Source organism: Orcinus orca, chromosome 2 (genome assembly GCF_937001465.1).
Source record: "Orcinus orca chromosome 2, mOrcOrc1.1, whole genome shotgun sequence".
Classification (NCBI taxonomy): Eukaryota; Metazoa; Chordata; class Mammalia; order Artiodactyla; family Delphinidae; genus Orcinus; species Orcinus orca.
Genome location: NC_064560.1, coordinates 164859659 through 164885094, shown reverse-complemented (window position 1 = coordinate 164885094; position 25436 = coordinate 164859659). Strand labels below are relative to the sequence as shown.

Genomic DNA, 25436 nt, shown 5'->3' with positions numbered 1-25436 from the left:
ACTAATCCAATATTACCTTGCGACAGCCTTTGTATTATTAAATGAACTGCCCTTTATCTCTTGTGTGGTTGCAAAACTATTTGTGGGTCTGTGTCTCGTTTCCTCAACTAGATTGCAAGGCCCTTGGGGAGAGTGAGCCTGCCTCGTGCTCCCTGCAGCATCTGGGCCCTATAGGCAGTAACGATAGTAGCAGCAGTGATAACAGTGATAGTTAATGTTTACCCCAAGCTTTCTTTCTGTGTGCTGGCTACTGTTTTAAGCACTTTCCATGTATGAACTCATTAGTGGGTAAACACTTGAGTTTTGCTGGGTTTATCTGACCTTAAATTAAACCTTTGAAGGGGGGACATAAAAGAAAGGGTACTTGGTCACAATATCCAGACAGTGACTCTAGCTAGCTGGTCAGAGAGGAAGGGGAGTTTTGTAGGGAAGAAGGAGGCTGGCCACAGCCTAGGAAGGAAAGGGGAGAGGAACAGGCAGCAATGGAGAGGCCCCGAACTTGATGGTTGCAGAGATGTGAGTATTTTCTGGGGTTCTGGTAGCTTTGATTCAGGCTGTGCTGGTGGACTTGCCCGCTTCCCCTTCACTGGCAGGGTTAGGGCTCTGGAAATAAGGCCTGGCCCATGGCAGGGCCTTGCTGAGGCCTCTTTTCCACGGCGGTTTCCTGCAGGATGGCCCAGGTCTCCTGGGGACAGCAGGCCCAATGCTCAGCTGCCTCCGCGGCCTGACCATACACTCCGGGCCTCCTGCCTCTCCTGCACTCAGAACGCTCCACTGAGTGCCTGCTGGGAGTGGATGCACTGAGCAGCCAGGGCTATGAGCTGATGGAAATTAATCCCCACCCCTGGGCCTTCCTCTCCTTATGACCGTCATGAGCCTCGCAGAACCTTTCCCCTGTCTCAACACTGCAGACTGTTTTAGGGTACTGGGGTTCCTGGGCAATTACACCCCAGCCTTCAAGTAAAATGCAGCCAGGAGGCCTCCTACCTGAGCTCTAAACCTGCAGCTCCAGCATTTTGGGGCCCAGGGAGCATTATTTGTGTGTTGAGAACTGGAGCGATCTAAGGGTGATTTACATCTGCACCGATGTGTGTGCCAGCCCGGCAGCCTAGAATTAAATTCCACGGCCCAGCTCTTCCTTACACTTTGCTGAGCACAAATAAACAGGTCTCACCACCCACATAACGAACTCTTTAGATTCTTAAAGACAAGAAAAGGAGATGGGAAGAAAGGACTTTGACTTTTTGAGACACTTACCTCTAAAGGGGCAACAAATTTCAGCCCCTTAGACAAAGCTCCACCACCGGTCGGAAGGGTTAGCCTCTTACAGCACAGATCCGGTCTCTAGGGAGAGCGTCGTGGGACTGAGGCTGGCTCTGTTGAATCTAAACATGCTCCAGCATAAATGCAATTGCTTTCCGTCCAATATATCATCAGAACTTTAGTTACATTTTGCTGAAGCAGTCCTTGAAATCAGGGAAGTGGTCCAATAGAGTAAGGGGGCTTTTCCCCCTGAAACGTTGCCCAGAGGCCCAGAACAAACAAGTGGCATTTTAATTTTATATTTATTACAGATTTGTAGAGTCACTAGTAGTATTTTTGCTCTTCTTGGAAGTCTTATTTAGATGGCTTCCGTAGAATTCTTTTCATGTGACTCCAGCACTCATCATATTTATAACGGAGTTTGCGTCAAGGATGGGGGCGCCTTCGTGTCCTTGGCTGCCTCCCCCTCCACCCAGAGCCTGGCACCTAACAGCTGTACAGTGAACAATTGCTGAATGAATGAATAAGCGAATAAAGGGTCTGAGTTCCTAACACCAAAATAGCCATGAAGTAGGAAGGAATTTGATGCTGTGAGCCTCGGAAACTGCCAGGCTTATACCCTCGAGGCCATGCTGGCTGGGCTCCTCTTTTTGTTGTTATTAAGTCAGACATTTAATAATTTAAGAAGCCAGCCCTTCCACAGTTTGGGCTCAGCTGAGCAGACGTTTAGCCTGTTCCCACGGCACCTACAGTTTCCCCTGGCTGGACAGCTCGGAGTCTGCCCTGGCTGTGACCAACCTGAACACACTCTCCCCAGGGACCCTCCATGCCCCCCCCCCCCAGGGACCAGGCCTATGACCACATAGCCTGGTCATCTCCTGCCTAGAATCCTCCGCAAGAGTGCCCAGAAGCAGGTTGCCACAGACTGTTCACTAAAGCAAACTTCTCTTCCTCTTTCTATCTTTTCTGCCCCTCTTCTCTCTCTCTTTCACCCTGTCCCCATTCTTTCTGCTATCCCAGGCTCTGTCCTCTCTCCAGCATCTTGATCAAGCTTCCCAGCCCTAACCATATAGGTACCAGCATTTATTTTACAGTACCCTGTATATATTTTAACAGAGGTGTTAAAAGGTAGCCCAGGCCTTCCCTGGTGGCCCAGTGGTTGAGAGTCCGCCTGCCGATGCAGGGGACACGGGTTCGTGCCCCGGTCCGGGAAGATCCCACATGCCGCGGAGCGGCTGGTCCGGTGAGCCATGGCCGTGGAGCCTGTGCTCCGCAACGGGAGAGGCCGCAGCAGTGAGAGGCCCACGTACCACACACACAAAAAAAAGGTAGCCCCCCCGAACTGGTGCAGCCTGGGCTGGAAGCTTGGTTTGGTCTGAGGCTGATTTAGGCTGGGGGTGGCGTGTCAGCTTCCCGGGTCTGAAGATGGAAAATCCTGCCTGCCACTCAGCGGGAGCGAAGGAGAGCTTAGTGCCATGCACAGCCCCCAGCCCAAGCCCCCACTACCCTTCAGCCTACATGGATCACACATTCCACATGATCTCACTGTTTCCATGCGCATCTCTCTCCTCCACCTGCCAGCAGCTCCTTGAGGGCAGGCAGTTTGTTCTTTTATGTCTCAGCAGGCCTGGCGTAGGAGCTGAATAAACCTCCGCATGGTAAGCTACAGTGCAGCTCTGGAGACCTACTGTGCGCCAGACTCCAGGCCTTGGGGATTCAGAAGTGAACAAGACAGACAGATTTTGCTGGGCTCAAGGAGCCTGCAGTCTTGCAGGAAAGACAGACTTTCGACTAATCTGAATATGAGGAGAGAGAAATGAGAAATGCAGATGCAGGGGTCGGGGCACACAAGGAGAGACAGAACCTAGACGAGAGGTCACAAAAGCTTCCCGGAGAAGCACTGTTTCCACTGACTCCTAAAGGATGACTAGGAGTTAGGTGAATGGGGTGAGGGCTGGAGGGTCCAAGAGAGAGCATTCTAGGCAGAGGGAGTATTTGTTGGACGGGTGGACGGGTGAACCTGGCATTGAATTCTGAGCTCGCTGGCCCAGTGGTCCAGGGCATTCAGATGCGCACAGGGAAGCAGGTGACTGGACTAGGGGTGTCTTGATACCGTGGTGGTGGAAGTTACCTCTTCATTGCCCCAGTCATGGCGCGTGGACCTGTGAAGCCAAAAGGCTACGCTCTGGTCAGAAATGCTCCTCAGAAGGGGATGGAATAGATACACTGACCTCCTCTGCCAGGGATGGGGCGACTCTGGGGTTAAGGTGAAAAACCCTTCAGCCCCATGTCACATTGCAAATGGACCCTGCCAACCTCAGGCACCTCACCCAAGGCTCTTCTCCCCACCCAGATGAGCGGGAAGTCGTTCAGAAGAAAACCTTCACAAAATGGGTGAACTCGCACCTGGCACGCGTGTCCTGCCGCATCACTGACCTCTACAAGGACCTGCGGGATGGGAGGATGCTTATCAGGCTGTTGGAAGTGCTCTCTGGAGAGATGCTGGTAAAGCCCCTTTCCCCAGGCCCAGTGGCTGGTGCTCTGTCCCCTCTTCAGGACAGACATGGTCTGGGGGCCTCTCCAGTTCTCATGGCCTTCCAAGGTTTCTCCCTATTCTTTTGGGAGGTTTCAGTACTAATGATGTGAGGTGTCCATGTGGCTGACTGGGTTCTCTGAACATGTTCATCTAAATATGTCCCAGCATAAATGCCTGGCTTTCCATCTAACATATCATCAAAACATTTGTTAATTTTGCTGAAGCATTTCAGAATTTTTTGCCTCCTTCTGGCCACTCCCACCCCCTCATGCTCCTCCCAGAAGCCATGCAGAGGTCTTGACTGTCTCCTCTTGGCACCTGGTTATCTGTGACTGGCCTGCAGTGGGCCCACCCTCAGCCTCCTTGCGCAGGCTAAGACATATCCCATTACCCAGCTGGAAAAATTTGCCTCCTTCTTGGAACGAGGAGGAAAGTGTGAAAGATATTTTCCTGTGTATCCATCACTCTAACAAGTGGAAGTTCATCACAGGCCCTCTTAGTTGTAACCCACCCGGTGGTAACGTTGCCCCTGCAGGAGAACCAGATCAAGGCTCATGTTTTGCTCAGTTACTTCCATTATGACCTTGGGCCTATGAGGCAGGACCTTCTTTGCCTCATTTCCCCCATGTGTAAACCGATACCTGTACCTGATGTAGTAGCCTAAGACCTCAGGGTTTGAATGAAAGGTACCACATTCATCAGTTGCCTTTTCAACTCCAGGCTGAAGTTAAAGAATGCCTCTTACCCCACTAGAGAGAGTTACCGCTAAGAAACCTTCAGATGACGCAGTTACTCATCAATGGGGGTCCCCTTGAGCTTTGGCTGAGGCCGTTTGGGGGTGGGGAGGGAGGAGGTTGGATGGCAGAATGGACCCATTATCAGTCACCACACTAAAAGCCACTCTTATCACCAATAAGCAGTAAACAGTTCCTAGAACTGTGCCTAGCACACAGTAAGTGCTCAACGAACTACCTGTTGTGTTACTATATTAGAATGCCACTTATCACCCACTCAGAAGCCTTTGTTTAGACCCAGGAACAGTACTGATGCAGCCCACTTGCTGAGCTCTGGGTGCTCAAGAGACGGAGCCTCTGAACTTGCTGAAAGGATGGGTTGAAAAGTGTCAAGGAGTGAGCATGGGAGTTGGAGTTTGGCATGGAGGGTGGTTGCTGATGACCGGAGCTGGTCCAGGCGTGACCCTGAGGTTCTTCCATGCCCACGGGGCAATGCTGTCCCTCAGCCAAAGCCCACGAAGGGGAAGATGCGCATCCACTGCCTGGAGAATGTGGACAAGGCCCTGCAGTTCCTGAAGGAGCAGCGTGTGCACCTGGAGAACATGGGCTCCCACGACATCGTGGATGGCAACCACCGCCTGGTCCTGGGCCTCATCTGGACCATCATCCTCCGCTTCCAGGTGGGTTCCCGGGGGCCAGAGGGGGTGGAGGGAGCTTCCCTGGGCCAGGCTGGGTTTGGGAATCTTAGAAAATGGTGAATAAGTGCGAGTGTTTGCACATTCTGGGAGGCTAGAAGCCCGTCCTGTGGGACGATGCTTATAGGAAGGAGAAACCATCCTGTGCATCGCCAAGTTGCGGAAGCTCAGGATGAGCTGTTCAGTCCATAGCGTAGTCTTTTGAGAGAGAGGATGGAAATTAGTAGCTGGGCTGAGATCTGGCTGGAAGACCTACTTTCGTCCCCTTCCCCCCACATGTGTCACTTTTTGGTTTTTTAAATAGTTTGATTCAGAAATTGCAAGAGTGCAGAAGATCTGCTTTTATGTTTTTCACTCAGAAGCTTTTCTCTTCCCACCCTGAAATTCAAGGTCGCTTATTTGTAAGGAATTTAGAAAGCACGAGGGGAGGAAAGCAGAGCCTTCCACCTGCTGGTCTGGGGACAGAAAGAACCTAGTTGGAGGAGGGAAGGGCAGGGAGAAGGAAGATAACACACAACTCCCGGCCTGAAGATCTCACCCAAGTGGTCTTGGGTGTCCAATCTCACTCTCTGAGGGTGTGTACGATGAAACGGTAATAATAGCAGAATTGGGGAGGATGAAAAGGCAAGAGGAGCTGCTATCATCAAAATACAGTACCTTGCAACATTCATGCCGTTCCATGGCCCAGGTGGCATCGTACCTCCTGAGGAGGAATGAGGGCATCCTGCTGTTTATTCTTGGCCTCCCCTTAGAGTTTCAAGTTGGAGCGTCTCCTCTGACGTGGAGAAGCTGACCAAGGCAGGGAAACAGGCCTCCAGGACCCGGGGCCTCAGGCTGCGGGGCAGCTGCGGGGCTGGCGACCGGATGGACGGCTACAGAGGAGGAAGGACGGAGGAGGCCTTCCAGGGAGAGCAGGGAGGTGCTGGGTCAGATGCAAATCTAAGTCTTCCCTCTCTTGTTCCTGTGCCCACAGATTCAGGACATCGTTGTCCAAACTCAGGAAGGTCGTGAGACACGCTCAGCTAAGGACGCATTGCTGTTATGGTGTCAGATGAAGACAGCAGGGTATGCCCTGGGGACCAGCCGCTACCACGTTCCTCACCACCCCCCGTGCCTCCCAAGCATTGCCGTCCCCAGGGGACATAGACGCCATCACCCAGAACTACATCCGTTTGGATGTAGTTGATGCCCAGTCTATCCTGACCTGATTCTTACAGGCCCTGAATACAGGATTCTATCCCCAGATTGCCTGGGTCAGACCGTGGGGTCTGTTGGGGGCGAGAGTCTCCTGGGCCCACCTGCTGAGGGGGCCTCTTTGTGTGACTTAACGGCTGCCTTCTTGTTGAAGGGGCTCAGGAAGGGTCCGGCCCACTCCTCTCCTGAGGTTTTGGCCCTGGGTTCACACACCTGTAGGGACCCCAGAAGAATCTGTTTCTGAGCTCTGAATGCTTTTCTTGGACGCAGCTACCCCCATGTCAATGTCACCAACTTCACCTCCAGCTGGAAGGATGGCCTAGCCTTCAACGCCCTGATCCACAAGCACCGGTAAGAGGGGGAGCGGAGCGGGAGCCCCTGTGGGAGCCAGGAAGCCCTGGGGGGATGGGACACCTTGCACTTAACATGTAGGCGTCACAGGAGTGGTACAGCCGCGGCGCCTTCTCCTCTCACCCTCGGCATCCTGCCTCCCTTAAATCCCCCTTCCTCACACAGCTCCCTCCTCTGTCCCGTCTCCTCCTCTCACTTCTCCGGTTCAGCCACCCGCCTGCGTCTGCCCAGGGGCTTTGCCCTTTTGGTGGGGATGCCATGCCCCCTGCCCTCTGACAGTCTGGCTTCGTCCCCAGGCCCGACCTGATTGACTTTGACAAGCTGAAGGACTCCAACGCCCGGCACAACCTGGAGCACGCGTTCGACGTGGCTGAGCGACAGCTGGGCATCATCCCGCTCCTCGACCCTGAAGGTGAGCCAGCGCCCACGAGACCGTCAGGGCGCCTGGAGGAGTGTGGGCCGTGCTGGGAGAGCCGTGGGCGTGGTGGCCGGGCCAGGGCTCCGCTCCGGCCTGCTCTTCAGACCCAAGCTGGTTCCTGACACCTCCCCTGCCTGATTGGGGGCCCACTGTAGTCTTTCCATCCTTTTCCCCTCTTTCATTCTTTGTGGTCCTAATATGGATTTCATCCTCTCACTAAAATCACAGGCGATTCCTGTTCCACTCTCGCCTGTCACTTGGTGCCTATAGTTGAACTTCGTGCTGGAGACACAGGGAGATGAACCCCCTGAGCTTGACATTTCCAACTTGCAATTGGTCCTGAGAGCCCACCCTTTCCCCTTGCAGATGTCTTCACAGAAAACCCTGACGAGAAATCCATCATCACCTACGTGGTGGCGTTTTACCACTACTTCTCCAAGATGAAGGTGCTGGCAGTGGAGGGCAAGCGCGTTGGCAAGGTACTGAGCTGCTGCGTAACCAGAGTGTCACCATTTCCCTGCTTGCCACGCACAGGCCTTGACTGAGATGCTCCCTTTCTACCCTAAGAGCTTTGTGTCTGGACCCCAGCTGTGGGAGAGGGTGCAGATCACCCCCCACCAACTTCCTCTGAAGCCAAGCATTGCCAGGTTCATGGCTCCCAAGCTGAATTCCAACACAGGTTGATGGTCTGTCCCGAACAAGGTCATAGCCCTTAGCTCTGAGCCGACCTTCCACCTGCAGACCCATGTCTCGTGAGCATTCCCACAGGAACAAAACAGGCTCTTTACTTGTTAGTTTATTGTGATTTCAAGCCTCTTAGGCTCCGCAGCCGACTGTACAGGGGAGCCACCCCACTGTACGGACCCTCGTGCCGGAGTCCTTTCCCCGGCTGGGTCTTTTGCCCGTCCAGGGCAGGGACCGTTTCTCATTCATCTTCGTGCACTGGTGTTTAGCAAAGACAATGCCAGGAAGCCTTCGATCCCTAATACCCACTCTTAAATAAACAGGACCTTGGCCTCTCTGGCGGCTGGATTGGAAAGCACAGACAGCTTTCCAGTCTTTTACAGGGTTCGGGAGGGGGGAGCTGCTCCCGTCCCGAGCACAGCCAGGTCCCTCCTGACATTGCCGGCGCACTTCCAGTCCGGCCCCCTGCTCAGCAGTGGTCTTGGGCTCAGGGAACAAACCCAACGTAAACGCTCCAGGGCTCGCAAGGAGGAGGACCACCTCGATTGTGGTCCCGGTCGGCATCCTCACGGGCGTCCTCGCCCTTCTGACGAGGATGAGTCACAAGGTGATTCCTTAGGTAATTGACCACGCCATTGAGACCGAGAAGATGATTGAAAAGTACAGCGGGCTGGCCTCAGACCTGCTCACCTGGATCGAGCAGACCATCACTGTCCTGAACAGCCGCAAGTTCGCCAACTCCCTGACCGGCGTCCAGCAGCAGCTGCAGGCCTTCAGTACCTACCGCACCGTGGAGAAGCCGCCCAAGTAAGGGCCTGGGCACTCGGGAGGGCGGGCATCACGGCCGAGAAACCACCTCCAGGAGGTTGGCGGGCCTGGAGAAGGAATCCGGGAGGCGGCTCCTGGAGGTTAGAGAGCTGCCCATCTGTCACCTACTTCATCCCGTTTTGTCTCCCTGCTCCCAAGCCGTCTGCCTACAGGCAGTGGGCATTGAGTAACCCCTGGCTCATAGCCAAAGAAACACTTTCCCAGATCCCTGAAGGGGAGCAGCAGTGAAATCTCAGACTTCAGGGTATCTTTAAAGAATGTGCTGGAAAGTTCCTCTCTCTTCTGTGCACTGAGCTGCGGGTTTGTTCTTTGGTAATGACCTCTGCATCCACAGCCCCAGAGCTCTCCACGTGAGGCCTTGTTGATCATCAAGTACATCCTTCTTTCTCTCCCATCTGTCACTGCTCATCCATTAGCAGAGCACTCAGTCTGCCTCTCGGGACCTCTGCTTCACTCCAGCGTGTGCAGGGCCTACGTGCACCTATGCACGTGCAAACACAACTGTGCACACGCGTGCACGCGCACACCCACACAGACACGGGGCACTCCAGCTCGCCCGCCCTTAGCTTGGCCAGCTCCCCAGAAATAGATTTCTAGCTCATCGGTGGTAACCACCATCGGTGGTTCCTCCCCCGCTCATTCATTCATGACTGGCAGGCAGGGAGAGGCGAGACACGGAGTCTAGGATGTACTATAAACAAGTATCTGATTTCTGGCCTGACACTAACCCACTTTTAAAGTCCTAAATCCAATACAGATAACATGCCCCATGAGTCTACCAGGCACTGCACACAGGGGTAGCATCTCCTGGCTGCGTAGACAGGGCTCAAGGCCACAGCCCTCCTGCAGGGCCTGTGAGCAGGCAGATGAATTAGGCTGGCCTCAGGGTGGGGACCTTGCTTACCAGCTGATCTCTGACTACTGCGTGGTGGAGGTGGAAGTGGGTAAATACTTGGCTACGGGCAGAAATGGGAAAGTACCCAGTTAGTTACCTGGAGCTTGGACCCTGGGTTCCAGAAATCCATCCTGTTGCCAGTTCTCATCTCCTACACCTAATGTCCTCCCGGAGCCTAGCCTTTCCTCCCCTCTCAGAAGCATCTGGGCTTTTGCATTGTTGTCAGGAGAGCTGACTCATTAGTACTCAGGTGAAAGTTGCTCGCGGTGCAATATCTTCTTACGTGGACAGTGCTGCTTCCACGTAAGAACATACATGGTTTTATTGACTCACTCAGCAAAAAACGGAGTAAAGAGCTAGTCAAAAGCCTTCAACTGTTTGCAGAACAGGGAAGAGTTTCTTTGTATGGATTAGTAAAACTTGAGACCTATAGGAATTACCAGAACAGTCCAGTTAGCCATTCCTCCGTGGAAGCAAATGACAAGCAAATGCTGCAGTAGTTGTTTTCTCTGGTTTATGTTGCAAAGACTCATCCCCTATTAGATCTCAGCTGGCGAGTATGATAGATTGGTAGATCTTTTAACAGGTAAGTAAACCTATATAGATCCTCTTTACTTTTTTAAGAGAAATGTGTTTTGCTATCCAAGCTCCAAGATGCCAGGGTTCCATGTTCACTTAAAAAAGAACAACTGGCTGGGACTCCCCTGGTGGTCCAGTGGTTAAGACTCCACGCTTCCAATGCAGAGGACGCGGGTTTGATCCTTGGTCGGGGAACTAAGATCCCACGTGCCGCATGGCTGACCAGAAAATTAGAAGAAAAAAAAAAAAAACTGGCTGTGGGAATCTCGACACTCATCTCCCTACCTCTTTTTTCTTGACAGGTTTCAGGAGAAGGGGAATCTAGAAGTCCTACTTTTTACCCTCCAGTCACGGATGAGAGCCAACAATCAGAAAGTGTACACGCCCCATGATGGGAAACTCGTGTCCGACATCAACCGGGTACAGCAACGTTTTCCATTTCACGTTGCCAGTGTGTTGATTGAGTTCCTGATAAGGGCACAGGGAATGGTCCCTGGACAGGGTTAAACCAAGCCACTTTCTGTGGTGTTATTAATGACACACCTGGCTATTGAGGGTGCTATCTGAGCTTAGCCCTGAGAGGTCAGACTCCACCCACCAAGCATCCCTTCAGCCCCCTGTTCAGGGGTGGAAGGAGGGGCAAGATAGGTGAAGGGGAGGTACTAGGTATAAAATAAATAAGATACAAGGATTTAATGCACAGCACAGGGAATATAGCCCATATTTTATAACAACTTTATATGGAGTATAATCTATAAAAATATTGAATCACTGTTAGACACCTGAAACTAATACAATATTGTAGGTCAACTATACTTCAATTTAAAAAATTAAAAAAGAAAAAGGCAGTAGCTGCACATTTCCAGCTCAAAGCTGCCGTAAGAATGGGGATGCAGTGGGTTTGCCAGTGGGCTCCTCATAAGGGCACATGTAATGGTCCCAGGACACGGTTAAGCCAGGCCACTTCCTGTGGTGTTATTAACGACACACCTGGCTGTTGAGGGTGCTAAGTCTAGCCCTGAGAGGTCAGACTCTACCCACTGTCCACTGGTTCAGCCCCCTGTTCATATGCCCAGAGTCCATTTTTCAGAGCCAGTTTTGTAGCCTATTCTCTATAGAACCTTGAGGGTTTTTGGAGAATATTGACTACTTTTAACAGAAGGGAAATGCCTTATGACATTTCGGAGGTTTGGAGGCTTACCACCACCTGGAAGTTCCAGTGGAATGGAGGTAGCCATTTAGCCAACAGGAATTGACTGAGCGCCCACAGAGGCAAATAACACTGTACTAAACCATGAGTCTGAGGCAGATTTAGGAGAAGAGGGACCTGGGCGGTCATGACCAGCGCTCCCTGAATCTTTCCTCTGCCCAGACAGGAAAGCTGAAAGGCTGTCCCTGAGCTTTAATCTAGGCTCTGCCTAGATTCCTAAAATCGCTCAGTGTTGGGTGAAATAGTCGGGACCCCCAAATCCCAAGAGCTTTCCTCTGCCCCTCGTGCAGGCCTGGGAAAGCCTGGAGGAAGCTGAGTACCGGCGGGAGCTGGCTCTGAGGGAGGAGCTCATCCGGCAGGAGAAGCTAGAGCAGTTGGCCCGGCGCTTTGACCGAAAGGCTGCCATGAGAGAGACGTGGCTCAATGAAAACCAGCGGCTTGTGGCCCAGGTAAAGGGGGCCGCACTTGGGGTTGCAGGAGAGGGGGAGCTTTCCAGAGCCCCCAGTAGACAGCAGGGCTGGAGCCCACGCTGGTCGCTCGGTGGCGGCAGCAGGATAAGCCTCTCCACAGGTCTCGCAGCCCTGCTCCCTGTGACTGGGCGGATCGAGATTCACATCTGAAAAGGAACTCTCCCAGACTGACAAAGCCTCATTTTTAGGAAAGAGACACACAACCCAAAAATGGCCCCAAAAGTTGTCTCACGTGAGCCAGTGGCGTCACCTAGAGCCAGAGTTCAGGCTGACATTTCAGTGGTCCTCCGGGGATGTGAGGAAAGCAGTGCACCTCGTATGTGTCAGACATGCCCCTTGGACTCTGGCCTCTGGGGCTGTGTCACATTTCACTAGCTGAAAATCGACCCCGGGACTGATTCTCCATGAGAGCATCTGTTCCTTCCCACTTGGAGCTTGGAATCAAATTTCCCCTTTCATCCAGAAAGGGGAAAGCAAGCATTCTGAGAGAATTGGAGAGTGTGCGTGTACCCCAGATAGCATGGGGGTAAACCATCTGTGTACAGCTGCATGGTTTCCTAGTGAGAAGCCCCTTCCTGCCCAGAATCAGGCAGGTCCGCACAAGGCAGGGTGGTGAATGCCAGCAGGTGGTGAAAGAGCTCTGTTAGTAATATTCACCCAGTGTTACCCACAAGGATGGCACAGTGAGTAAATCACAAGCTTCTTGTAAAGGTTCTTGTAAGACACTTAGTCTTTGGAACTTGGCTCTGATAAGATAGGCTGGAAAAGATGGCAGAAGTAACTCGTTGGGAAAGGGCTTTCCGGTCCAGCAGTTGTTCCGGAGGGAACCGCTGTTTCTCTGCGTTTGGGGACCAGCCAGGGGGAGCCTGATTGAGCTGCCTGTTTTCTTCCCTGGGGGACAGGATAATTTCGGGTACGACCTGGCAGCTGTGGAGGCTGCCAAGAAGAAGCATGAGGCCATTGAGACGGACACAGCTGCCTACGAGGAGCGGGTGAGGGCCCTGGAGGACCTGGCCCAGGAGCTGGAACGGGAGAATTACCACGACCAGAAGCGCATCACGGCCCGCAAGGGCAACGTCCTGCGCCTGTGGAGCTACCTGCAGGAGCTGCTGCAGTCCCGGCGCCAGAGGCTTGAGAAGACGCTGGCCCTGCAGAAGCTCTTCCAGGATATGCTGCACAGCATCGACTGGATGGACGAGATCAAGGTGGGCTCAGGCACCCCCATCCCCCACCCCCGTGTCCGCCTGGGGCTTCAGCACCTGCCCTGCAATGGGAGCGTGCTTCCATAGGCACCTCCCAGCCCCACCTCCCTGAGTCAGAGTGGAGAATCCGAGGCAGCACAGCATCGGGCTGCATCCGCCTCTCAACGCCTTAGCTCACACTGCTCCAGCCCAGATCTTCTGTATTCCCCGTGATCAAGAAATCTGGGGTTCATAGTAGCGCAGGTGCCAACCTGCAGGGCCTAGAAGACGCAGACATCCATCAGGAGCCTGGAGAATCAGGCTCTGGGTAATCACGATTTGACTCTGGTGGGAACCCAGACCTCCCGGCACATAGCCACCAAGAAGTCTGTCTCCTCTCCCTCTACCGCAGTGGCTCTCAACTGAGGATGCACATCAGACTGACCACAGAGCTTTCTAAAAATACACATGCCCAGGCCCCAAGTCAGGGACACACATAGGAGACTGAGTATAGGGCTTGAGCTCCTGAAAGGTGCTCCCTGAATGATTTTTTTTTTTTTTTTTTTTTTTTTGCGGTACGCGTGCCTCTCACTGTGTGGCCTCTCCTGTTGCGGAGCACAGGCTCCAGACACGCAGGCTCAGCGGCCATGGCTCACGGGACCAGCCGCTCCGCGGCATGTGGGATCCTCCCGGACCGGGGCACGAACCTGTGTCCCCTGCATCAGCAGGCAGACTCTCAACCATTGTGCCACCAGGGAAGCCCTCCCTGAATGATTTTAATGGGCATCCCCAGTGGGAACTCCTGCTCTGTAGCTTCTTTCCCGCTGAGCAGCAGCCGTTTTCCAGCTGCATCTGACTCATCCTGGCCCCAACACGCCACGGACGCTCCCTTCAGAGGGGTCTTCTCCTAGCGAGTGGGTTTCTTCACCTCTCCTCGCTCCCTCTACCTTATCTGTCCTCTTTGCCAGGCTCACCTCTTGTCTGCCGAGTTCGGGAAGCACTTGTTGGAGGTCGAGGACTTGCTCCAAAAACACAAGTTGATGGAGGCTGACATCGCCATCCAAGGGGACAAAGTGAATGCGATCATCACAGCCACTCTTCAGTTCACTGAGGAGCCAGGTGAGGCCACAGGTGTTTTCCTGTTGAGGCCTCTGGCTCAGCACTCCAGCACCCCAGCTTGGATAAATCTAGTTGTACAATTCTGCCTCTTTCATCAACTAATGGTGCAAGAAAGAAGTTTGAGGGATAGCAAAATTCTTCAGAGGACAGGCAACTGCTTTGGCCATCTATAATCAGAAGGATTTATAAGAACCAAGAAGGCATGCTCCATCTTTCATTCTCTCTGCTAGTCCAAGTTATGGCAGAGACAATTTAGGTTTACAGCTTCTGGTCTCAGATAGGTGACCCCCACTGCCTCTTTGAAGAATCATCTTGAAATTTGTGCCTGGTTCTTCTTAAAAATAATTTTACATTGTGCATTTCTAGTCAGAGTTGACCCAACTTTTAACCTCTCTTATTCCTGAATTTTTTGTGGGAATTCATTAAAAAGAACTAATTAAAAGCCTGTCCTCTAAGCAACTGGGAACTGGGACCCCCTGCGTCCAATCCCAAAGCCCCAGTGAGATGGCAGGTTCTAGACAACATGGTCCTAGCCTGGCACCTGATCTGAAGGTTGCCCTTCAGATGAAGCCCTTACCCTTTTTGTCCTCCCTCCTCCCATTCCTCCCAGGGTACCAGCCTTGCGACCCCCAGGTCATCCAGGACCGTGTCAGCCACCTGGAGCAGTGCTTCGAGGAGCTGAGCAACACGGCAGCCGGACGCAAGGCCCAGCTGGAGCAGTCCAAGCGGCTCTGGAAGTTCTTCTGGGAGATGGATGAGACCGAGAGCTGGATCAAAGAGAAGGAGCAGATTTACTCCTCCCTGGACTATGGCAAGGACCTGACCAGTGTGCTCATCCTGCAGCGCAAGCACAAGGCCTTCGAGGACGAGCTGCGCGGGCTGGACGCCCACCTGGACCAGACCTTCCAGGAGGCTGAGGGCATGGTTGCACGCAAGGAGTTTGGGCACCCGCAGATCGAGGCCCGGATCAAGGAGGTGTCTGCCCAGTGGAACCAGCTGAAGGAGCTGGCTGCCTTCCGCAAGAAGAACCTCCAGGACGCTGAGAACTTCTTTCAGTTCCAGGGCGATGCGGACGATCTGAAGGCCTGGCTGCAAGATGCCCACCGGCTGCTCTCGGGAGATGTGGGGCAGGATGAAGGGGCCACACAGGCCCTGGGCAAGAAGCACAAGGACTTTATGGAGGAGCTAGAGGAGAACCGTGGGGTGATGGAGCATCTGGAAAAGCAGGCCAAGGGGTTCCCCCAAGAGTTTCGGGATTCCCCAGATGTGACCAACCGGCTGCAGGCCCTCCGGGATCTCTACGTGCAGGTGGTGGCCCAAGCGGACATGCGTCGGCAGAGGCTGCAGGATGCCCTGGACCTGTACACGGTGTTTGGGGAGACAGATGCCTGTGAACTGTGGATGGGTGAGAAGGGGAAGTGGCTGGCCCAGATGGACATCCCAGACACGCTGGAGGACCTGGAGGTCGTGCAGCACAGGTCAGGGCCGGCCCTTCCCTCTTGCCTCCCCCTACGCGGTCTGTGCTCCTAGTGCTGGAACAGCCTCCAGATCCACAAGGGTCTCTGAGAGGCCATAGGATGCCCTTGGTCACAGAGGCCAGGCACTGAGAGTCACGAGTTCTAATCTGGCTCTGTGGCGCTTGGTACGTCACCCCCTGGGACCTTCCTCAAAATAAGACAAAGGGGCTCTTTCTGGTCCAGGTGTTTGATGACTTTTCAGCTACAGCAGCCTTTGTTCAAATGAATGGTAGATGGAACCCCTGACATATAACACAGTGGAAAGTGGAGTGCTTGTGGTGAAGGGGGTGCGAGAGGCTGGATCCCACAAGCTCTAGCTTTCTTTGGCAGTCCCTAAACCACAGAACCCCGAGGGGCCACAGAGACCAGTTTGTAAATCACCAGTCTGCAAGGCCACTCTCATTTCCATTATTCCGATTCCATCAACACTCTGGCATGGGAGGGCGTGCCCCCAGTCTGTGCGGCGTCCCATCATCCTGAGTACAGGATCCAAGGAGTTGAGGAAAAGAAGTCACTCCTCGATCAGGCCAAGGTGGTCCCACGCTGATGCTGGAGGGACCTGGGCTCGTATCTCAGAAGAGTCAGCTTTCATAACCACATGGTGCCCCTCCCCCAAGCAGCTCTGCCTTCTCCTACCAGGGATGGAGCACCCGGCTGGGGAGGTATCCTTCAGATCCAGGTGTCAAGGCAGTGGAATTAGGGTCCATGAGCAGCAGCTGGGGCAGTGGAGGCATGGCAGGTAGTCTCTGTGGCGATTAACACCTCCTACACCTCATTTTCCCATAAACCTCTCTGTTTAGCCAATTGTCTTATAAGTAACCAGTTTTCTCCCAGCCTGACCCAGGAAATGCTAAACCATGCAACTGGACCCATGAACCAGAAAATAGGGTGTGTCAGCACACCTTTCTCCCCTCTTACCTGGTCAATGTATTTAGGAGGTGGACGGAGAAAGCAAGAGCTACACGTTCTGGAGACTGGCCGCTGCTGCCTTCCCAATCCTCCTTTTCTCTGTCCACATCAGGTTTGATATACTGGACCAGGAGATGAAGACTTTGATGGCTCAGATTGATGGCGTGAACCTTGCTGCCAACAGCCTGCTAGAGAGCAGCCACCCACGCAGTGGGGAAGTGAAGAAGTGCCAGGACCACCTGAATACCAGGTGGGGTGTGGGTAGGGCTTGGGGCTAAGGGCTGACACCTGACAGAGCCTTGGGGGTGTGGCCCAGAGCCTTGGGGGTGTGGCCCAGAGCCTTGGGGGTGTGGCCCAGGACCACCTGAATACCAGGGGAGGGTGTGGGTAGGGCTTGGGGCTAAGGGCTCTCCCGACACCTGACAGAGCCTTGGGGGTGTGGCCCAGAGCCTTGGGGGTGTGGCCCAGAGCCTTGGGGGTGTGGCCCAGGACCACCTGAATACCAGGGGAGGGTGTGGGTAGGGCTTGGGGCTAAGGGCTCTCCCGACACCTGACAGAGCCTTGGGGGTATGGCCCAGAGCCTTGGGGGTGTGGCCCAATAGTCAGGATGCCTGCTATGCACTGCCAGGTTTGTACCCTCAGAGCTCTTGCCTCACTCAGCCAGAGCCTCCTTCTGACACTGGAGCTTTAGCAGTAAGGAGGAGAGACCTTTGTGGTGACCAGCCCAGGGAGGGAGAGAGACCTGTTCACAGAGCTGCGCATGCTGTGCCTGGGGCAGGCATGTGCTGAGTGATGGAGCGAATGTCCTGAGTGCATCCAGAGTTAGAATCAGGCCACGTGGTACTCATGTCGCATTTCCCTGGACGTTCTTAGGCAGGGAAGATTGCTTTCTGAGAGCTCTGAAGTACTGTCCATTAAAAGAAGCTCCTGCTGGCACCAAAATGTAGCATCGGTAATGAGACTGGCTCGAATGAAGAGGAGAATTAGCAGCAAGCCTTGAGCACGCTTCGTGGCCAGAACAAAAAACAGGCCCTGAGGAGCCTTTGGAGAGGGGCTGCTTTCAGTACAGGGTGCAATGGCCACGAGTTCCCTGAGGACCTCTGAGGACAGAGCATGCGCCTGTGTCCTGTTTGTTACCCTGGGTCCTACACACACAATGGAACGTGTTCGCCACCTCCCCACTACCCCGGTCCCTCTCCCCACACTTGTGCCTGAGCCCGGCTCTGACCGAGGCAACCTGGGAGGTGGGGTTAGGGAAGACTCAGCTGTAAAGAAAAGGAGCAGCACAGTCGGGGCTTAAGAGGAGGCAAGGGGTGACTTTGGAGCCACTATCATCTGAGCATCCAAAGAAAGGGACTGTAGTTCAGGAGGGTCCTCCGTCATCTGAGGTTTATGCCGGGGAGGAGCGTGCCTCCTTGTTCTTCTTTTAGGTTTGGAGGTAACGGGATGCATGTGCCTGCATGTATGTGTGTGCGTGTGCACGACACACAGGAAGAGCTTGTCAGCTGCTTTGATGAGTTATGCTCAGAGGATGATCTTACAGACCTCTAAGCCATACACCATCCTAAGTGTAATACAGCAAGATACTTATCCTCAGGTGAGAGAGAACCTGAGGTGCGAAAAGGTAAAATGGTTTTCCATGACATCTGAGTGTCGAAAGGTACCTGAGCCATGTACCCCAGACAGCCTGCATCCTGCACAAACATTCCAAGCATAGGGAGCTTGCCCCGTCCCCGTGTAGCACACCCCATTTGGGAGCAGCTCCTTTTGGGTAGAAAGTTTGATCTCATCATGAGTGGAAATCTGCCTCCTTGAAAATCGGGCTCTGCCCGTTAGAGATAACGGAACTTACCCTGATTCTTCTTCCACATGATAGCTCTTCAGGTTTTCTTTTTTTGTGTGTGGTACGCGCGCCTCTCACTGTTGTGGCCTCTCCCGTTGCGGAGCACAGGCTCCAGACACGCAGGCTCAGTGGCCATGGCTCACGGGCCCAGCCGCTCCACGGCATGTGGGATCTTCCCGGACTGGGGCAAGAACCCGTGTCCCCTGCATCGGCAGGCGGACTCTCAACCACTGCGCCACCAGGGAAGCCCTCTTCAAGTATTTTTAAAGACAGTTGTCATTCTTCACCCCATCCACAGTCCTGCCTCCCAGTCGCTGCTGTTCTCTCTACAGAGTGCATCCTCCTCCAACTACGTAGTCTAAATCATGCTTGTTTTTAGGCCAGTCTGGGTTCCTCTCCTTCCCAGTTTCCAGGATGAAAAAGTATCTTTCCCTCCCTCGACTGGCTTAAAGCTTCACATTCTACCTTGTATTATAATTTTGTCCCGAAGAACTTTTCTACTAGACTGTAAGCGAATGAAGAGCAGTATCTTCATATATTGTTCACAGTGCTCTGAGCACCAAGCATTTTGCTGCTGAGGTTCCCTCTGTTCAGAATATTCTTTTCCCCAATAGCCACTTGCCTTAATCCCTCGCTCAGATCTCAGCTCACGTGTCAGCTTCTTGGAGCAGCCCGCACTGTCCACCCCATTCAGAGTATCACTACCTCCTTCCTATCCAGCTCCTCTGCCTCCCTCCTGTTATCTTGCTTTCGTTTTTTCCATTGTACTTGTCACCACCTGATGGATTAAACACTTATGTGTCTCTGCCCACTCGAATGAGAGCACTTTGCTTTGTTCGTTGCTACATGCCCAGAGCCTTGAACGGGGCCTGGCACAAGGCACTTGGTAGCTGTGTGATATAACACAGTGAATGAGTGACCGGGGACAAAACTGAAATATCTTCTGCCAGGCTCGGCACATATGAGTCATTCAAACACTTACTGAATGTGTGATTACCTCCCACCACATGCCTTCTAGTTGACCAACATTTTCTTAACAATCTTGGGCCCAGGACCAAACCTGGACTCCTGACATGGTCTGGCCAGTGCTGCCTAGAGCAGTTCTATCAACTGCCTTCCTTTTGGAGATGGTGCAGTGGAGGGGAAGGGGGGTTCAGGAGGTAGACTAGACCCAAACCTCACCCTGTCCCCTGTGTGGGCTCTACCTGGTGGCTGCAGTGAGGCCCCACCAGGAAAAGTCTGGAAAACCGCCATGGAGCCACTTGTTCCAGGGGCACCGCCAGACCCTCTCCTGTGGCTTCTGGACGGAGCTGGGAGATCTCACAGCCCTGGAGTGCCTTGCTGTCCTTTCACAGTGGTTCCAGACCACCTTGGAGGAAATCTTCTGCTCCTTTCCCTTGAGGTCCAGCCTCAGCCGCATCCACGCACCAGGCACAGAACTACCCAGAGTTGAGGGACTTCACGTCTGGACTCTCCCTCCTCTCTTTCCTGGAATTCCCAATCCTTCCTCTGGGCTCTTTTTGCTCTCTCTCTCCCTCTCTCTCTCTCTCTCTCTCTCTCTCTCTCTCTCTCTCTCTCTCTCTCTCTCTCGGAATTCCCGATCCTTCCTGGCCCATCTCTCACTTCTGTTTGCAGGCCTGTCTTCCACCCCCAGACTAGCGGCCACGGTCACCCTGGGAACGCCCACAGTGTGCTCTGCCCAGCCCATCTGCCTCCTGTCTCCACCTCCATCCCCCGGTGCTGGGACCGCAAAGATGAGCGAGCTACTCGGGGCCCCATCCTTAAATAGATCACTCCCGTGGACGCACTGGAGGTTTGCCCATTGAAATACAGCTCAGATGACCACCATGAGATTGCTATTATCCCTCCTCACAGCTCCCTTAGTCCTCTCTGCCTGGTATGCGCTATGTACGTAGTATTTTATACTATCGTTTTTTGGTGAGTTTGTCTTAATTTCTCTCTAACCCATACACTCCGTGGAGCAAAGTCTAGCTATGACTGTATCCTCCCAAAGTCTAACATAATGCTTATACATTGTGGATATTCAAGAGAGTTAGGCTCAATTAGCGAATGTGTGTTCAGCATACTATCGTGTGCATCTAGATTACGGTGATGCAGGATGAGTAAACCTGGGTCCACGGGAGGTGTCCCTGGTGGTCTGGGCCCAGGCTAATGGGCAGCTCTTTAGAAGAAGCTTACTGTGGGCTGCAGGCCAACCCCAGGACATCTGCCCAACATCTGCACCCTCCCCAGTTTCATTCCAGACTGCACATTGAAGGTTAAAATGATGTTTTAATTATAATCCCAGCTTCTCCTTCCCCCTTCCTCTTCCTTTTCCTTCTCTTCACCAGGACTCTTTTGTTTTAGAACCATGGTGGCTTTTCTTAGGCCCTGGGCACTTGGAACTTGGTCTTAGGCATTTGTGTGTTTCCTCTGGGGAAGCTGGGACCCTGTGTCCTAAAGCATTCTTGAGGTTGATAATGGGAGGCTTCTAATTATTTTCATGACAGGTGTACCTCGGAGATATTGTGGGTTCAGTTGAAGATCACCCCAATAAAGCAAATATCAAAATAAAGAGAGTCACACAAATGTGGGGGGTTTCCCAGCGCATATAAATGTTGTTTACAGTATACTGTAGTCTATTAAGTGTGCAAAAGCATTATGCCTAGAAAAACAACGTACATACCTTAATTTAAAAATACTTTATCACTAAAAAATGCTAATCATAGGAGCTTTCAAGGAGTCATAATCTTTTTGCAATAGTAACATCAAAGATCACTGCCCACAAGTCACCATACAAATATAATAAAGCAAAAGTTTGATAGTGCAATAACTACCAAAAAGTAGTACAGAGACATGAAGTGAGCAAATGTTGTTGGGAAAATGCCAGGGATAGATTTTTCAGCAGAGGGTCACCACAGACCTTCAATTTGTAAAAAACAAAAAAACCCTGTAATATCTGTGAAGCACAGTAAAGCGAAGCACGATAAAGCAAGGTATGCTTGTATTTTTCAAACTCTGGGGAAACTGTACGTTTGCCTGAAATTCAACTACATATAGAGCTTCCATACAGAGCATCATGTTCCTTTACTGATGGTTGGAATAACATCACAGCTCACCTCCTGCTGATGGAAAGCTCTGATTGGCAGTTATGTTGTCTTGAGTAAAATTGGATAAACATATTTTACTCATGACAGTTTGTTGGATAGATGACTTGTTTCAGCGTGCAAGGCCTATCAGGAGAGACTCTGGAAGGGAAATCTGGTGTCCCTTCTAAATGTGGAAGGGACACCCTGTGGGAAGCGTTAAGAAAGACGGTGTCGGGCTTCCCTGGTGGCGCAGTGGTTGAGAGTCCGCCTGCCGATGCGGGGGACACGGGTTCGTGCCCTGGTCCGGGAAGATCCCACATGCCGCGGAGCGGCTGGGCCCGTGAGCCATGGCCGCTTAGCCTGTGTGTCCGGAGCCTGTGCTCCGCAACGGGAGAGGCCACAACAGTGAGAGGCCCGCGTACCACACACACACACACACAAAAAAAAAAAAAAAAAAAAAAAAGAAAGACGGTGTCTCTGTGTCCCCCATCTCCCTCGGCAGGTGGCAGGAATTCCAGACCATGGTGTTGGAACGGCGGGAGGCTGTGGACTCGGCCCTCCGGGTGCACAGCTACTGTGTGGATTGCGAGGAGACCAGCAAGTGGGTGATGGACAAGACAAAGGTGGTGGAGTCTACAAAGGACCTGGGCCGGGACCTGACAGGCGTCATCGCCATCCAGCGCAAGTTGTCGGGGCTGGAGCGTGACGTGGCCGCCATCCATGCCCGCGTGGATGCCCTGCGGCAGGAGTCGCAGCAGCTGATGGAGTCACACCCTGAGCTGAAGAAGGACATTGGCCAGCGGCAGGCATATGTGGAGGAGCTGTGGCAGGCCCTGCAGCAAGCCCTGAAGAGCCAGGAGGCCTCGCTGGGGGAAGCCAGCCTGCTGCAGGCCTTCCTGCAGGACCTGGATGCCTTCCAGGCCTGGCTGTCCACGGCCCAGAAGGACGTGGCCTCCAAGGACATGCCTGAGTCCCTCCCAGAGGCTGAGCAGCTCCTGCAGCAGCATGCGGCCATCAAGGATGACATTGACAGGCACCAGAATAGCTACCAGCAGGTCAAGGCATCCGGAGAGAAGGTGATCCATGGCCAGACGGACCCGGAGTACCTGCTCCTGGGCCAGCGGCTGGATGGCCTGGATAAGGGCTGGGATGCCCTGCACCGGATGTGGGAGAGCCGCAGCCATGCCCTCACCCACTGCTTCGGCTTCCAGGAGTTCCAGAAGGATGCCAAGCAGGCTGAAGCCATCCTCAGCAACCAGGTAGGGCGAGGCATTCAGGGCATTCAGAGGCATTCAGGGGCCAGGGGGCATCTCTCAGGGCAATAGGGAATTTATGTCGTAAGTCTGCAACAGGGCTCAGGGACCAAATTATGCTTTTCTTGGACTCTCTCTAGCTGCTAGTTCGGAGGACAGTCCTCTTCGTTCCTCATCATGTGCCCTTTCCAGCCCCGTGTCACAGGCTACGTCTTGTTCTTGGGCCAGTTAGAGGCTAGTGAAGTGAATTTTTCCCCGGGTGGTTACCCTTCCATGTGGCTTTAGGTACCCTGTTGATCAGATGCCCCCGAGTGGGGGTGGGGAACAAGACCCAGGGAGCTCCTTCCTTCCACAGCTCCAGGGGGTACCATTCATGCTGTCGCCTGCATGACCACATGGTGCGCCTGCCTGGCGGGTGCCCTCCCCGCCTCCTCAGCTTGTCTTCATGCCTGTTCTGGAAACTTGCTTCAACAGGAATACACTCTGGCTCACTTGGAGCCCCCAGACTCCCTAGAAGCTGCAGAGGCCAGGATCCGGAAGTTTGAGGAATTCCTGGTGTCTATGGAGAACAACCGGGATAAGGTTTTGAGTCCTGTGGACTCTGGAAACAAGCTGGTAGCTGAAGGAAACCTCTACTCAGACAAGATCAAGGAGAAGGTGCAGCTGATTGAGGACAGGTACCCTCCGCCCCTAGGGTCACGGGGCCCGGTAGGGTGGTGGTACAGCACCATCGTGACTGTGGCTCCGGCTTCCCTTCCAGGCACAGGAAGAATGACGAGAAGGCGCAGGAGGCCTCAGTCCTTCTGAGAGACAACCTGGAGCTCCAGAACTTCCTGCAGAACTGCAAGGAGGTGAGGCTCCAGCCAGGCTGGCCACTTTGCAGGAGATTCCTTCTAGAAGCAGAGCGTCCTAGAGGTGGGAAGTCCTTTCTAGACTCAGGAGTCTGGATTCCATAAGTGGGGAGCTCTGGGCACTTGACAGCTTAAGTCCTTCATCCTCTAGAATCTTTGGTTCCACAATTTCTTTTTCAAATCTGTAAAGATAGCTTCTAATTTGTCAAGTCCAGGGCAGGCTTTCTCAAAAAGTGGCCTGAGGACTATCTGTATTGAGTCACCTAGGGCCGTGGTCAGGGTCGGCCTGAAGGTCATGTGACCTGTGCATTCATACAGGGCCCGTGCTTACAAGGGCCCCATGTTTAGTTTAATGCTCTCCTGTTGCCATCTTGAAATTCTTTTTTTTTTTTTAATAGTTTTCCTTTAGCAGATTCTACTTTCAAAAAAAAAATTTGTTTTACATCTTTCTTGGAGTATAATTGCTTTACAATGTTGTGTTCGTTTCTGCTGTATAACAAAGTGAATCAGCTATATGTATACATACATCCCCATATCCCCTCCCTCTCGCACCTCCCTCCCACCCTCCCTATCCCACCCATCCAGTGGTCACAAAGCACTGAGAAATTCTTAATAATTTTGAATATTTCCATTTTGCACGAGGCCCTGCAAATTATGGAGCCAGTCTTGGCTCTGGTTAGATGCAGACTCCTGGGCCCCACTTGGGCCCAGATGAACCAGAACTTAGGGGGTGAAAAAGAGCAACATTCTCAACCAACCTTCTGGTTGGAGAACTGCTGACTCAGAAGCTCCTCGCTCAGCCTGGGGAGAGCTGTACAGGAAGGTCTTTAACCTGCACTCCTAGGTCCTTCCGTGAACAGTACTTCCATGTGGAATGGGGCTTCCCCTGACTTCTTTCTTGCTTCCATCCTCATACCCCTTTCCTCTCAACCCAAATGACTTTGTTTTCACCCACCTCTGCCCTTGGTACCAACCAGGCTTGTTATGGTGCCAGGACATCTTGGAAACATCAGAGGCTCATCACAGTTCTTCCTTCATTGTTAATTATAGGATCTGCCTTGGCTTTTTCCTCAGAGAACACTTTCTCCGTGTTTATTAATGATTTCTCCCCCTACTGCCAAAGGGTTGATTTATCCATCCATTCAGTAAACACTTGTTGAGTTCCTGCAGTAGGCCAGGCCCTGTCCTCGGTCCTGGAAATATGGAGAGAAGTATAAATATACCTGGTGTCATAGTGCACACACTCTAGAGGGGAAGACACAGTAGTGCCTGTATTTTAACCCTGAGACAACGCAGGTTAAGTTTCCTGTGCTGGGAGTTAGGGATCCAGCGTTGGAGGGGAGTACTCTGCTGTGCTCCTACTTCCTCCCCTTGGTCCTCTTCTTCCGCAGCCAGAGCTAGGCGGCAGTCCTGCCCTGAGCCCCTGGCCAAAGAAGGACACTCGGGGACCATTGAACCCACTCTTTCTGCCCACAGCTCGCTCTCTGGATCAATGACAAGCTGCTGACATCTCAGGACGTCTCCTATGATGAAGCTCGAAGCCTTCACAACAAATGGCTGAAGCATCAGGCGTTCGTGGCAGAGCTGGCTTCCCACCAGGGGTGGCTAGAGAACATTGATGCAGTGAGTAGAGCGAGCGTTTGGGCTGTCTGCTCGGGATGCTTCCCTGAGCAGCGCTTCACACAGGGCATGGACACTGGCCCGCAGCTTGCTGGACGGTGTAGAACCTGAGCGTGAAAAACTTCTCCAAGTAGTAGTTAGACCTTCAGAGCTCCTGATACGTCCAGTCTTATAAAACCCGGTCAGAATGGGTGCCT

At 53.0% G+C, this 25436-nt stretch overlaps 1 protein-coding gene across 2 annotated transcripts in view; it reads left to right on the top strand.

Annotated features, from left to right (window-relative positions):
- The window catches only part of SPTB (spectrin beta, erythrocytic), a 125338-nt gene that overhangs the window by 69682 nt on the left and 30220 nt on the right, over positions 1-25436 (top strand). For both annotated transcript variants that reach the window (XM_049706363.1, XM_004262126.3), the window contains exons 3-19: positions 3617-3768; positions 5040-5213; positions 6202-6293; positions 6693-6773; positions 7070-7185; positions 7558-7670; positions 8495-8682; positions 10480-10597; positions 11678-11836; positions 12760-13062; positions 14007-14157; positions 14768-15635; positions 16696-16833; positions 22018-22774; positions 23243-23445; positions 23529-23619; positions 25096-25242. In XM_049706363.1, the coding sequence (XP_049562320.1) occupies positions 3617-3768; positions 5040-5213; positions 6202-6293; positions 6693-6773; positions 7070-7185; positions 7558-7670; positions 8495-8682; positions 10480-10597; positions 11678-11836; positions 12760-13062; positions 14007-14157; positions 14768-15635; positions 16696-16833; positions 22018-22774; positions 23243-23445; positions 23529-23619; positions 25096-25242 (3851 nt within the window). The remainder of the gene's footprint in view (positions 1-3616; positions 3769-5039; positions 5214-6201; positions 6294-6692; positions 6774-7069; positions 7186-7557; positions 7671-8494; positions 8683-10479; positions 10598-11677; positions 11837-12759; positions 13063-14006; positions 14158-14767; positions 15636-16695; positions 16834-22017; positions 22775-23242; positions 23446-23528; positions 23620-25095; positions 25243-25436) is intronic.